The 14,043-nt window shown below is 45.6% G+C and overlaps 1 protein-coding gene across 1 annotated transcript in view; it reads right to left on the bottom strand.

The window, feature by feature from the left end:
* The window catches only part of MRPS5 (mitochondrial ribosomal protein S5), a 428,043-nt gene that overhangs the window by 65,401 nt on the left and 348,599 nt on the right, over positions 1-14,043 (bottom strand). The window contains exon 6 of the mRNA XM_085612093.1: positions 13,777-13,867. Coding sequence (XP_085468219.1) covers positions 13,777-13,867 — 91 coding nt within the window. The remainder of the gene's footprint in view (positions 1-13,776; positions 13,868-14,043) is intronic.

Genomic DNA, 14,043 nt, shown 5'->3' with positions numbered 1-14,043 from the left:
ACTTTACTGAGATCAACATTGCCAGTCCTCCTTTAACCCTTCCTGAGAGTGAGGGGGTAGCATTAACTATGTAGGAGCTATATCCATTCAATAGAATATCCTTCGTGTACCATGTCTCTTGGAGGCAAATAATATAAAAACCTGTAATAAATGTTAACCAGGACTCATCTGACAATTTAGAACCAATTCCTGCAATATTCCAGGAGATGAATTTGAGAAGAAACTTTTGTTTGCCACATTTATTCAATCAAATGGCTTCATTATTCATATCTTGTGTAGCAGAGATAAAGGACCCAGAAGCCTCCCTAGACAAGGTCTCACTTAAGTATAAGTTTTGGTAGAGGGGTGAGTTCTCACAGTTGTCCCATTTATTCGTGTTAAGGATTGCTTTGTTGGAGAGGGTTTCCGGTAGAGCACCAAAAGCCTTATCGTGAGTTAAATCTAGTTGATCTCCAGTCCCCTGATCTCTATGGGGTAACCCTGCTGTCACCGGAGCCACAGGAATGTTCGAGCACCCAATTAGTCAATCAATTTCTAACATCTCTGAGAGGACATTGAAACAATTTTGATGAGTAAAGGAGGGTGGCTGCATGGGCATATTCTCCCTAGGACCCATCCTATGTGTGATTTCCCTTGTCCGGCGTTTGTATTGCGGTGGATAGAAAAAGCCCAAAGGATAAGCCTCTATAGAGTCGGCATGTGGACTTTGGAAATGCGTCCATGCAAAATGTGCACACCAAGCATTATTGAAGTTAAGTACAGCAAAATCGCCGCCCCGCTCTTGGTTGTATGGCCCAACCAGCTCACTCGTCTGGCCATGATTATGTTTTGGAGCCAGTTTATCTTTGATGAAATTTTATTAGAGCACGAATAGGCTGATTTATTTATAAGACTTTGGCAAGTTTCTTCCTGACATACTTCCAAGCAGGGGACCCCATTCAAGACCAGGATATATGGTGTACATTGTGGAGGCAAATTCAACACATCTTTAGCACCCCTCCTGACCCTATGTTCTCGACCAGTCTCATTACTAACTATGTTAACTTGAGGCAGACCGGCCCTTGCTGTCACAGGTGTCAGAGTGATTTATATTCCCTTGCCCCACTGTCATGTTATTCCCTGTGGCATTCCTAGACAGGACTGGGTCAGGATTTTCCCGGGTTGCTCTATCATTACCCTCATTGATAGATTGTGTGTCAATGAGCGGGGCCTGTACATTTATAGTAGGTATTGCACTAATAAAGTTGAATCTGCTTGATGGGACACTGGGAATAATAGTATTGACATTAGAACCTCTCAGATAATTAATGTTTTCATATTGGTTGGAATCTGGGCTATCAACCAGACTCCTTAAAATACCAGATAACTGTTTTTCAATACTAGCTAGTCTAGCCAAAATGAGACTTAAAGCCTCTCTTATAACTATACCCAATTTGTCACCATTATCATCAATATCATCAACATTAGTAACTGGGGCTTTTAATACTTTTGCCCTCCCTCCTCCCAGTTGAGTTCTTGAGTTGTTGTCAATTGAGGTAGTTTTCTTAATTCTCTTTCCCCTTGGCGAAATACCCCTCAATTTATTATCGGGTCCTGCCACATCGGCTCGTTTTCTCCTTTTTCTGCGCAAGTCTCAGAAAATCTCTATGCTGCACCAGAAAGCGAGTCAGTTCCTTGAGTTAGGGCAGGTAAAACACTCTGTCTTGAGACGTTTACAACAGGAGATAAGGGTGGTTGTGGCCTTTGCCCAACGACAGTTCCAAGGATAGTAATCTCAGAGTCAATATGGTCGGAAGGAATCACACAGGGAGCAGAAGAAAGTCTACGTTCAACTATTTCAATCTCCTTCGTTAGAGCCCCTACCGCTTTTTGTAAAAAACCATCCAATGTTGTATCAGTTGTTCTAGATGTCATAGTGGGCTTCCGTTTCCCCATTGTTCAAGAATATTCAAACAAACAAACAGTCAATCGGTTACCTTCACTTATCTTTGCGTCTCCAGCCCACAAATATATCTTGGTTGAATGAGCCCCTGGAGTAGATATCGAAGCCAAAAACAAAGGATCAAGGGGGGGGGGGGGGGGGGGTGGCCCAGTCCAGTCTTGATTGGGCTCGGACGGGCGTAGAGGGGCCCGCCCTTGGCCTAGGCTTTGCCCGGGCATGCCCGCGTGCGTCTCATGCTGCGGGAGTCTCCTATAGTTTTTAAGCGCCTCCTGGTGCAGCGGTTCACTTTGGCGGCATTACCGCCGCAAGTGGTGCTGGGCAATGGAGTTTTTGTGACTCCGGTACTGGTCCCAGTGCAGGGTGTAGGCGTCCCATGCTGCGGGAGTCCCCTGTAGTTTTTAAGCGCCTCCAGGCGTGGCAGTTCACGTTGGCAGCCCTCGCCGCTGCAAGTGGTGCTGGGCAATAGAGTTTTTGTGACACCAGTACTGGTCCTGGTGCAGGGTGTAGGCGTCTAATCAAGTTACCAAGTTGTTGGGATCTAGTGTGGGGTGGAGTGTTGTGCTCGTGCATTCCTTCTTTGTGTTCCCTGTGTGGAACACGGAATGCAGGGCTTTGGCAGTTGCTGCCAGGAGGCTGTAGTGACCGGATGGAATAAAGGAAGCTGGTGAATCTACCTGCCTCTCGTCTTCCTTTCAGTGGCGACGAGTTGTCCCGTCCTCGGCCTCCACATTCTGGTGTGAATCCTGTGCCTGCAGGCCGACTCATCTGGACTCCGTTTCAGTTGTTCTCCGTGTGGTGCTGATACGCTTCTGCTTTCATCTCTGATGATCTAACCATCGTCGTGAATCCCTGTCATTTCCAGTTGTGATCCCGATTCTGCCAACGCGGGATTTTCTCGATTTTGAGGTACTTTTCCATTGATTTTGGGGATGCGCGCGTGGTTGAAGCACATCTTACGTTGCTTCTCACGCCTCCCCTGCCTGTGACTTCGATTGGAGTCTTTGCCTGACTGGCCTGGCCCTGCGTAACGCTACGTCGTTACGTTGCGTGCGGCCATTTTAGATTGCCGCATTTCAATTTATTGTGCGCTGCCATAGGAACGTGAGTGTTTGCTAGTACCGCTGATGCGCACAGCTGTTGGCATCCTGAATGCTCACTGTATTAAATCCCTACTTTGCATAAAAGGATCTGAACTGCAATGGTGATCGAGGCGCGAGCACCGAAGCCCCTACGCTCAACGTGATCACACTTTGCAAAATCCAATACCGCAAACGTCTTATTACAGCAGGCAAAATGTTTGGCTTGTAATGACAGGCCTGTAATGATTCCTATTTATGCTCTCAGTTCTGAAGTAATCGCTGATGGACACAGCATATTCTGGTGAACTTCTAGTGGTGGCACTGTGACCACTTTGTGGAATTTCCAATCCATTGTGATGTTAACTCATTGTAGGGAGTTTGCACGTCGGTGATGTGCACACCTTGTACTCCATTAACTCCATTTTGACTGTATCTCCAGCAGTGGTTTGCACGTTTTGCACTCTAGACAAGTTGGAAGACAATTTCTACGTCTAGGCTGATCATTGTTGGGCTGTGTTTTTTTTTGTTTTTGGGCAGCAACTCACCCACGCAATGCCACCCAATGGATCGCGTACTCGCACCACCTCCTTTTTTGCAATCACCTGGTAATCCTCCTCTCATTTGGCAGCAGTGGAAGGAGACATTTGACGCTTATCTTGAGGCGATAGATGGGGACACTTTCACCTCAAAGAAGAAGAAAGCCTTACTGATATACAATTTGGGTTCCGAGGAAAGGAGTATTTTAAATACTTTACTTCTGGAGCTAGTGAGCACACATGTAAGTGGAGGCAATGATGGTGATTCTTTATTGTAGATGACTATGCTTCACTCATCAAAACACTGGACAAAAGGTTCAACCCTAAGAGAAATATAGTACTGGAGCGTCACAGATTTTTGCAAGGTGCTCAGCTTCCTGGCAAATCCATCGATGATTTTGTGGCCACACTCAGAACCTTAGCTGCCACTTGCAATAAAAGGGAATTTAGGGATGAGATAATCCACGATCAGCTAATTGAACGTATGTGCAATAGAAAGATTCAGGAAAAACTCTTATCTTCTGATGAGCCAGACTTGGACACTGCTCTCACCCTAGCTAAAAGCATCGAGCATTCCCAGTTTTGTATGAAAGAAATGGGCGGGACGGGGCTATCAAATGAAGTTAAGATGGTTAGTGTAAAACACAATAGCAAACCTGTGAAGGGCACCAACGCGAGTGTGACACACGTTTCTACACCTGCACCTGGTTCATCCAAACCCAAGTTCGAGAAGGCTGATCTATCTTGTTTCCGTTGTTGGAGAAAATCACACCTGGGAAATTCTAAGTTTTGTTTTGCTGTAACCCAAACATGTTTCAAATGTGGCAAGAAAGGGCATTTAGCTCATGTATGTAAGGCTACAGGAACGCACAAGGGGCTGTCGCAAACTGAAACCATGGAAGAGGACTATGCTGATTCTGGGGAGGAAAATGAGTGCAATGAGTTGTTAATATTGTCCTCTTCGTCCATGCAGTCAGAAGGTGTTGTAGAAATAGCTTCCATTGTTGAACCACGAAAAAAAGGAAATCCCATGTGTGTGCAATAAGCGTGAACGGCACAAATGTAAGATTTCTTGCTGATTCAGGTTCTCCATTTACTCTCATCAACGCCAAGGACCTTGAAAGGTTGAGTGATATTTTGGTGAATCAGTCCAGCATAAAGATCTTTGCATATGGTGGAAAAAGAGTGGAGGTCCTAGGCAAGTGTGAGGGCGAGTTGGAGTTCAAAGGGGATTTTGCTCGGGGCACAGTATTCATCGTTAAGGATGGTGCAAATTTATTTGAGTGGGAAGAGCAGGGTGAGCTTGGGATCCCAATCATCCGGATATGGTTTTGTCAAAACAAGAAGCTAGACAGTTCTACTCTACCTCTTCGCCGGCCAACCCTGAGCACGCAGTCACCGTGGGACGAGTTTCAGATGATGACTGGATCCAAAGGTTTCCTGAGATTTTTAGTGGTGAGCTGGGGAGACTGAAGGGTTTTCAACACCGCATTGTCCTTAAGGAGGGCGCCGAGGCAGTTTCACACAAGGAGCGCAAGGTACCGTTGAGTTTACGTAGTGAACTCAAGCAGGAACTTGAGCTGTTGTGCACCATGGGTGTAATTGAGCCCATTGAGGGATCGGAGTGGTTGGCTCCCATCGTTTAGGCGCACAAGGCGGACAAGTCTCTCAGGATGTGTGTGGACTTATGTGATCTTAATTCCAACATATGGGTGGATCGCCAACCCCTGCCCAACATCAACGACATGCTAGCAACCTTGAAGGGTGCCAAGTACTTCTCCTCACTTGACATCACCTTAGCTTACCACCAGGTGGAATTTTGCAAAGACTCTAGACACCTCACGTCCTTTGTGACAACTAAAGGTGCTTTTCGTTATATATACGCATGCCGTTTGGATTGGCGTTGGCTTCTGCAGTGTTCCAGTGCCTCATGGGGAATCTGTTCAAGAGCACTCAAGGAGTCGTGTTTTTCCAAGACGACATTTTTATTTATGGGAAAACCGAGTTAGAGCACGATACTAGGGTCAAGCAGGTGTTGGAGATTATTAGGTTAAGTGGGTTAACGCTGAGAAAGGACAAATGCACATTTTTCCTGGAAGGTGTAGACTATCTGGGTCATCACATTTACGGGAAGGGATCGAACCCTAGGTAAAGATTTTAGATGCCATCCAGGATGCACTTGAACCACAGAATAAGGACCAGCTTTGTTCCTTCCTAGGGTTGATGGAATACTATGCCAAATTTGTGGGCAACTTCTCAGACAGGACGGTGTGTTTGCGTGAGCTCATGAAAAAAAATGCAAGGTATGAGTGGACGGATGAGTGTGGTTTTGATTTTAAACTCCTGAAGGAGGCAATTGTACAGGCACGCCCACTTAAGTTATTTAACATCAATTACCCTAGTATTGTCACTAAGGATGCTAGCAATGTGGGCTTAGGGGCTCTTCTTATGCAGAAGAGAGGTGACAGTACGGAGGAGACCATCGCTTTTGTCTCTAGAGCACTGCAGGGGTGGAGGATACTTACTCTATGATTGAAAAGGAGGCCCTAGGCCTGTGGTGGGGTGTACAGTATTTTAAGAACTTTTTATGGGGGAACGAATTTGTTCTGAGAACCGACCATAAACCATTAGTGGATCTTTTTACCACCAGAGTGGGTGGCAGAGCCACTCCACGGATAGCCAAGTGGCAGTATAGACTTAATGAGGTTAACTATTGCTTGGGGTATGTGGCAGGTGTGAAGAATCACGATGCCGACTGTCTGTCCAGGTTACCCCTCACGGTGGTTGCGGATGACACTTTGAGGGAGGACCTGGAAATGGTGTGTGCTGTAGGTGGAGTGACGGACACTGTTGAAGGTGCTCTCCCCGAACTTGATTGGAAGCTAGCTGTGTCCAAGGATGTTGAGATCAGTAGGGTGATGGATTTTGTGGTTCATGGTTGGCCCAAAAATATGAATTTAGCTCCTGAGCTGATCCCTTACAAGAGAGTAAGCGATGAATTGTCCCTGGTGGATGGAATTCTGCGGAGGGGGTGGGTGGGGGGGTGGGGGTTATTGGCAGTGCCGGTGTGGATGCGCAAGAAAGTTTTGGATCTGGCTCACGAAGGTCACCTTGGCATTCGTGTCATGAAACGTAGAGTTAGAGAGGACTTCTGGTGGCTGGGTGTGGACAGGTCCATCGGACATTGTATTTGGGAATGTGGTGCGTGTGTCCTTGGTGACAAAACCCAGGTAACTTATCCTTCTCCCATCAATCCCATTGCTGTAAAGAACTCACCTTGGTGCAAGCTAGCTTTTGATGTGGCTGGTCCTTTTGGTGTGATGTGAAACTCTCCTAAATATGCCTTTGTGTTGATTGATTATATGTCTAAATGGCCCGAGGTGAGGTTTGTGGATGGGGTCAATTCTGCTACTATCATCAACTTTTTCAAGGATGTCTTCCTTCGAGAGGGGTTTCCGGAAGAGTTAGTGACGGACAACGGGACCCAGTTGGTGTCCGTGGAGATGAAGGAATCCCTAAGGGAGCATGGTATCAAGCATATCCTCACTTCCCTTTACCATCCCTGCAGCAACGGTCTTGTTGGGCGCTTGAACCGTGTCATCAAGGATCAGCTACAGTTGGCTTTGATCAACGGATTGCACTGGAAAGTGGCGATCACTGATATGTTGTGGGTAATGAGAATCACTCCTCACGTAAGTACAGGGATGTCTCCTTTCACCTTACTAAGGAGTAGGATAGTGAGTTCCAAGCCGAATAGGGACTGAATGTCAAGAAAAGAGGTTGATCTGGTGAAGTTGGGCAGGGCTGCTGATCAAACCAAATATGTGTCTGAATGTGTCAGAGTTTCCCAGTAAGTGTGGGGGACTGGGTGAGAGTGAAGAAACCTGTTCTTGATCGCAAAGGATCGTCTCGCTTTTCTGCCCCGGTTAGAGTGAAGGAGGTTAGAGACCATGTGGTAGTATTGGAGAATGGTAAGATCTGGAACAAATGTGCCGTTTCTGTTGTGCCGGAGTCGAAAGCTGAGTATGTAAGTGGGAAGTTGGGGGTCCATACCTTCTGCTCAGAGGTGCCCTCTGTGGGGGGTAACCGTGGGCCCACGTTTGTGACAGGGAGATTGTTCCCAGGGAAAGATCTTTGTTTGCTCCCACCAAATTCCAGGACTATGTCAGGTATTGAGTATTGCACGTCATGTTTGGTCAATCTCAGTTAACCTCGCAATGTATGTTGGCTTCTTGTTCTCCTTTATCTCTTCTTTTGTTTTGTAGGTTTTCGTTATTGTGTTGTGTTTGCCATATGAAGGAAGGGGAGTCTGTTGGGATGCGGTGTGGGGTGGAGTGTTGTGCTTGTGCATCCCTTCTTTGTGTTCCCTACGTGGAACACGGAATGCAGGGCTTTGGCAGTTGCTGCCAGGAGGCTGTGGTGACCGGGCGGAATAAAGGAAGCTGGTGAACCTATCTGCCTCCCGTCTTCCTTTCACTAGTAAGCATAACACATCACAAACTAAATTATATTTTAGCTTTCAAATAAAAAATGTGCTTATTACCAAACTCATTGGCTTGCGTTGTCTTGACTAGACTATCACTCCTGGGCGCAAGTAGCAAAAGAGACCAGCTCCCCAACAGACAGGGTTGTTGGCAACATCAAGTCAAGAGACTGGATCTACTGGTTCATGTACTCAAGTCATATATTTTCCGCTTTTCACAGGTTGGTTCAGAAGTGAAGTGGTGTAAGAAGGTTTTTTGTTTAAGGGCAAACAGGAAAACCCTTACAGTTTAATTAAATCTAATCCACACTATATTATGCTGAGTTGGATTTACATGCACTCTCAAATTTAATACAGTGTGATTAGACCCTGTCTATAGCTGCCTAGAGACTGTCAAATTAAAATCCCCACCATCCACTCCATACTGCTGGCCAATCTCCGTAGTTAAGGGTACAGATGTACTATAATGTCAATAAAGTTACGGTTATCTACCAAAGGGTATATATATTCACCAGCCTCAACTGCCGTGCCTCAAGAGTGGTCAACCAGCAATGCTGGTCTAGAAACATTGTCAGTATGCCCGTACCAATCAAGATGACTGTGAATACAAAGACGAGAAACAGCAAGACTAAATCCCCTCCCAACACCAATCATCACCCTGTTCCTGACAACCAGCAGAAGAAGTTCAAACAATATGACAAAAGTAAACATCATGAATAAGCTCCACACGTGAAGGGGACCAGGAAGCAGGGCTTTGCTCTGGGCAGGAGGCATAGAATTTTTTTCTACCTTTCGCCACCTGCCATTCAGGTGGAGTAACAGCACCATATATTACCTAAGTGCAAGACAGTTAGTGTATAGTAGTATATCAACATATAATCAGTAGGGTTGTTCATTTTCAACATATAAATGCAATGAAATGATGTAAATCTACATATCTGGTTAACAAACCCAGGATCTGGGCAAGAGATCGTGTGTGGATCAGTCGCCATATCAGCAGTGAGGTAGTAGTTGAGTAAAAAGCAGTGTTAGCAGTCTATTCGGTGGAAGCCTGGCTGGTATACTCCAAAGCATGAGCTCTCCGGGTTGACGTCCAGGGGAGAGGATGTGGTCTAACGGCTTGGGCGGTTGACCTCAACTCTGGGGAATTGGGTTCGAGTCTCTGTAATGACACTTAACATCCTGTGATTCTGGGCAAATCACTTAATCTCCGTGTGGCTAACAAAAATGAAATGTATCCTTGTGTAAAGCAACTGGTGCTCATGTAAAGCGATCCGATACCCGATACCTCCGAGCCAAGTTTGTGCTATATAAAACTCTGAAAAACACATGATGTTCAATAAATGCAAGTGCAGTTTACAGCCGCATAAATAAGTGAGTAGTGCTATTACACTCCAACCAGAACTTTCCCAAGAATGGCATGGAATATTAAACTGTTTTAGCCATAACAATTTTCTAGATCAATGCAAAGGATCCCTTGGGTGAAATCCAGGCAAAATGACACAGGGGAGCAGTTGTATTTGAAGTCTGGTGTCACACTGTTCATTCGCAATAAGAGGTCTCTGTAATTTAGGAGTCTCGCTATAATCGGCCTAGGGTTTTGTCTGGACTTAGGTTTGGGAGCCAAGGAGTGATGTGCACTTTCCACTATAAGGATAGCTCAGAAAGTCTTGTGACCAAACAGTTTATCCAGTAAGCCCCCCACAAATAGCTCCATGTTGTCCCTTCTCAAAGATTCAGGGATACCTACTATCCATATGTTGTTTGGTTGGGATCTGCCTTCCAAATCCCTATTTTGGCTTTTATTACTCTCAATTCACACGTAGTAGAGGAGAGGGCAACTTCTGATCGGTGCTGCGTGTCCTCCACATCTGATACCCTCCCTCCTGCTTGCATAAGTCTAGACTCATACTTATCAACTTGTCCCTGTAATTGATCCATTTTAGAAGAGAGTGTGTCTAATGTGCTGTCAACGGAGAGCAAACTATCTTTAATTTCCTTTTAAAAGAGTGGCAATGTCCACGTCTTGGGTTTCAGGTTGCAATATTCCTGACCCTTTGCCTGCATTGTGGAGTGCCTATTATCAAAGTGAAGCTTGATCTGTTTATGGTCGTCCTTCTAAGTAATACAAAAGGTATGCAGTTCCTGGGGGGAAGGGAAGGATGGGTGGATCTAGGTCAGGGTAACTGAGACAGCAGATAAGGGGATCTGATTGCTCAGAAGCAAGAGCCCTCACACACCAGTGTGGTTGCATGTTTCACCATGGGACAGCTCCTCATTTGGCTGTCGCTGCAATGCCCAACGGGCCCCTCGGCGGGAGTCTTTTTCCTTGAGGTCTTTTGAGCAAGAAATGTCAATGTGAGGTGTAGAGTGGAGGTGCTCTACGTGTAGATTGGTGTCATGTGATAATGTTACATACATTTTCCCCAACCACAAGTAGATAAGGTTTAATTTTTCGGTCCTGAATAATTGCCCAAATCAATAGCGACAGTTGAGGCAAGAAACATGTTGACCTACACACACTATTTTATGAGCTGGATAGGACAATTATTTCCACATTCAGCCACCTATTATCTTTTAATTGTAACAAGAGAACCCGCCTATTGAATTTAATTGGGTATCTCTTAGATATTTTTAAACTACTAATTCACATTGCATCAATCTACACCTAGAGCACCTACACCTCAGATCAGCATCTCTTGCTCAAAAGACCTCTGGCAAAGGGGGCCCATTGCTCTAGAGGGGCCCGTTGGGCATTGCTGCTCTAGTCCAATGAGGGGCTGCCTGATGATGAAGCATGACACCCACAAGGGTGTGTGAGGGCTCTTGCTTCTGATCAATCAGATCCCCTGATCTGTTGTCTCAGTTTCCCTAACCCAGATCCTCCCGTTCTTCCCTCTCCCCAGGAACTGCATACCTTTTGTATAACTTGGTATCCTATGGAGCTTGTATGCTGGAACCTAAAGAACTCCTAGTCCCCCTCTATGTTTAGCTATGGTCAGCCTCCCCCCATGCTTCAGAACGCAATTATTTATCTTGCTCACCTGGGGCATGACGATGTTATGTTATGTTAATATGATTTGTAAAGCGCATGGCTGCCACAGGGACGGGGATTCACAGTGCTGACCACAGTAGGCTGGCATTATGATGGACCACCATGAGTGCAGTAATAAAACCCCAGCTGAACTATAGACAGAGCAGTGGTGTAGCTACAGCAAAGTGTATTATGGTCCTCGGTGCAGTACAGAAGAAAGAACGCAGAGATATTGCCACAGTGTAGTAGGGGTGAAACGTCCAGTAGTGCAAAGTTACACTTGGGGGTCAGATGATAGTACGAGAAGTCAGCAGAGAGGGAGGGGGGGCATTTGTCTCCTTGCATTCAGTAGGCCAGAACAGTATCCCCTCCCTGCTTCAGAAGCCCCCAGCCCAGGCAAGCAGAACACCTCTGTGCACAATTTGTGCAGAGAATCACTAGGCTGCATCCCATACTAGAGGCAGCGGGGCACGATATGAAGAGTGGGAGAGGGTCACAGTTCAGCCCAGCTGATGCACCCCAGTCATCCAGATACTGAACCGGTGGGGTGAGCAAAGATGCAGTGCACTGTCCCCCTCAGGGGTGCAGAAATCATGGGACGGCTGCCCAGCGGCATTTGTAGGACTCAATAGGCCCAGCCACCGCACCTACGCAGTTGCTCACCGCTCAAAGGGGCCCGCAAGTTTTTAGAGACAGCGTGACCAAGGCCCAGAGTTCTCAGGGAGGCAGATGTGCAGAAGCGACTGCGCCCTCAGAAGGCACTGAGACAACCAAGGGTTGGAGACAAACCTCAATGTGCGGGAAGTCAATGGGCAGTTAAGTGCAGTGCAGAAGGCCCAATGGATTCCAAATCTCTCACCCCAGTGGAAGGGGGAGCTCACAGCAATCTCCATTCCAGGGTCTAAACGTCGCTCCAGCTCATGGCCACAGTGGTACCAGGCCTCGACTGCCCCAATCAGCGGGTTCACCTGAAGCATGGATCCAGGCTGCCACAGCATTGCTCCTCAGTGCACCAGAACACTGGACCCCCTGCCGCGGTTGTCAGAGGCCTCCTGGCTCAGGTCCTTTAATTGGTGAGACTGCATGCTGCAAGCCGGGAATCAGGCCACCCTACAGAACCACACCATAGTCTCACCACTGCAGCAATGGGTTTGCCAGCATCCGCTCACCTCCTCGCTCCAAACCAGTGCCCAACCAGCCTGGCAATTTCAGATAGGTAAAGGCATTGCTAAGGGAGCAGCCTTCCCCTTCTATAGTGGCTCCAGTGCAACTTCATTTGAAGTGGGCCGCTGGAGCTCCAACCTAGGCTCTCTGGTGCGCCACCCCTCCCCCTTTGCTGTATCCGATTCTAAATGTTTTTCAGCATTGCTATCTGCTGATTAATTACCTTCCTGTATTCACCACAATTCTGGTATTTCTTTTCTAGACCTAATGAATTTAAAGCTCTGATCTATCACATCAATGCCCTACCATAGCTTTTCACTTTCCATGGTAGTCATTTACATACGACTCAATAATCCATCCATCTTGAGGAATCCAGTAAATAATCACTGAGTGTGCATACACTATTGTAACCTTAGAAGGACAGACCTATGTAATCTCACAAAAACATGACCAATCCAATTTCCTGATGAGACCTTTTGGGGATACTGTAAATATTCCATCTACCATGACTCAGTGGAAGCAGGAATATGCCTCCATTTCCACCACACTCATTCCAGAATAATTCAAGTACTTGAATGTATTGCTGTTGGCAATTTCATGTTGCATGGATGGTCATAATTTCTGTGTCCCTTTAGTCTACCTTAACCTCAGGCAAGAACAACATGTAAAGATGCATCCACAGATCACAATATGATTTATAGCATTTCACCTTAATTTTTTTTTTTTGTCAAGTCCTTAAGACACTCAGCCACTACTTTCTCAAGAGTTGGCAAATTAAAGAGACAAGCTATGAGGCATGTAACTTTCTTGGTACAAGCTCCCACCTAATAGAATGTCCTTCCAATCCAGTTATGCTATTTGACCTAATTCAAGACATTTCTCGAGCACCTAAACCATGTCTGTGTTCAACTGCCTACAACTGAAAATGAAAGAGCTGGGGCTTGGGTTCTGCTGCTCCTTTTCCAGTGCCATTCAACCAAGTAGCTGAAAGTAACTGTGTAGTCTTATTTTATAATATAATATAAGGAAATGCTCAGCCACAAGAGAACGTGCAGTGTTGTGTTCCAGTGTCTTTCATAGCGGCACAGCTACATGTATGGTACAAACGGCTTTGCCTAGGTTTATTATTCGAAACTCTATGTCAAACACGTTGCACAAATACATTGTGGGGTAAGGGACACGCAGCAACCTACTTCAAATCAATAGTAAGTAAAGCAAGCAACTGTCAAGTCTCTTCGCCATTTCGCACCAACAACCTCCGGACGTATGTCAAAATCTCTCGTATTTTAGAGAGCAAATGACTGGTCGCACACGCAAGAAATTACTCATTTGCATTCAAATTTAATCTTAAAAAGTTATCTAAATTTGGGGTCTGGAGCATGGCAGGCTGAAGGACCTTGAAGGCATGCCTCACATTTTCCATGATGCAAATGCTTCCAAAGGTATTTTGAGTTCTGTTTATAATCACATGACCACAACAAAGCAATGATTGTCAAACTAATTTAACCAAAATACAAACAACAAAAACATCTACTCACCTACAGCACCATTTCCATTTCCCACCACCACCAGTGCACTCACAGATTTCTTTCTTCCTTCCTTGGCAGTCATATTAAATACATTTTTTAACTGTAAAAAATAAAGAACATACATTGTAAAATTAATATTTCTATTATTAGTTCAATTACATAATCGAAAAGTGTTGTATTTTCTTGGCAGTCATATTAAATGCATTTTTCAACAGAAAACAAATAAAGAACATACACTGCAAAATTAATGTTTCTATTATTCATTCAAATAAATAA

This window comes from Triturus cristatus, chromosome 6 (assembly GCF_964204655.1).
Source record: "Triturus cristatus chromosome 6, aTriCri1.1, whole genome shotgun sequence".
In the NCBI taxonomy this organism is placed as follows: Eukaryota; Metazoa; Chordata; class Amphibia; order Caudata; family Salamandridae; genus Triturus; species Triturus cristatus.
Note: the sequence above shows the minus strand (reverse complement) of the source record. Positions and strands in the feature narration are given on the sequence as shown.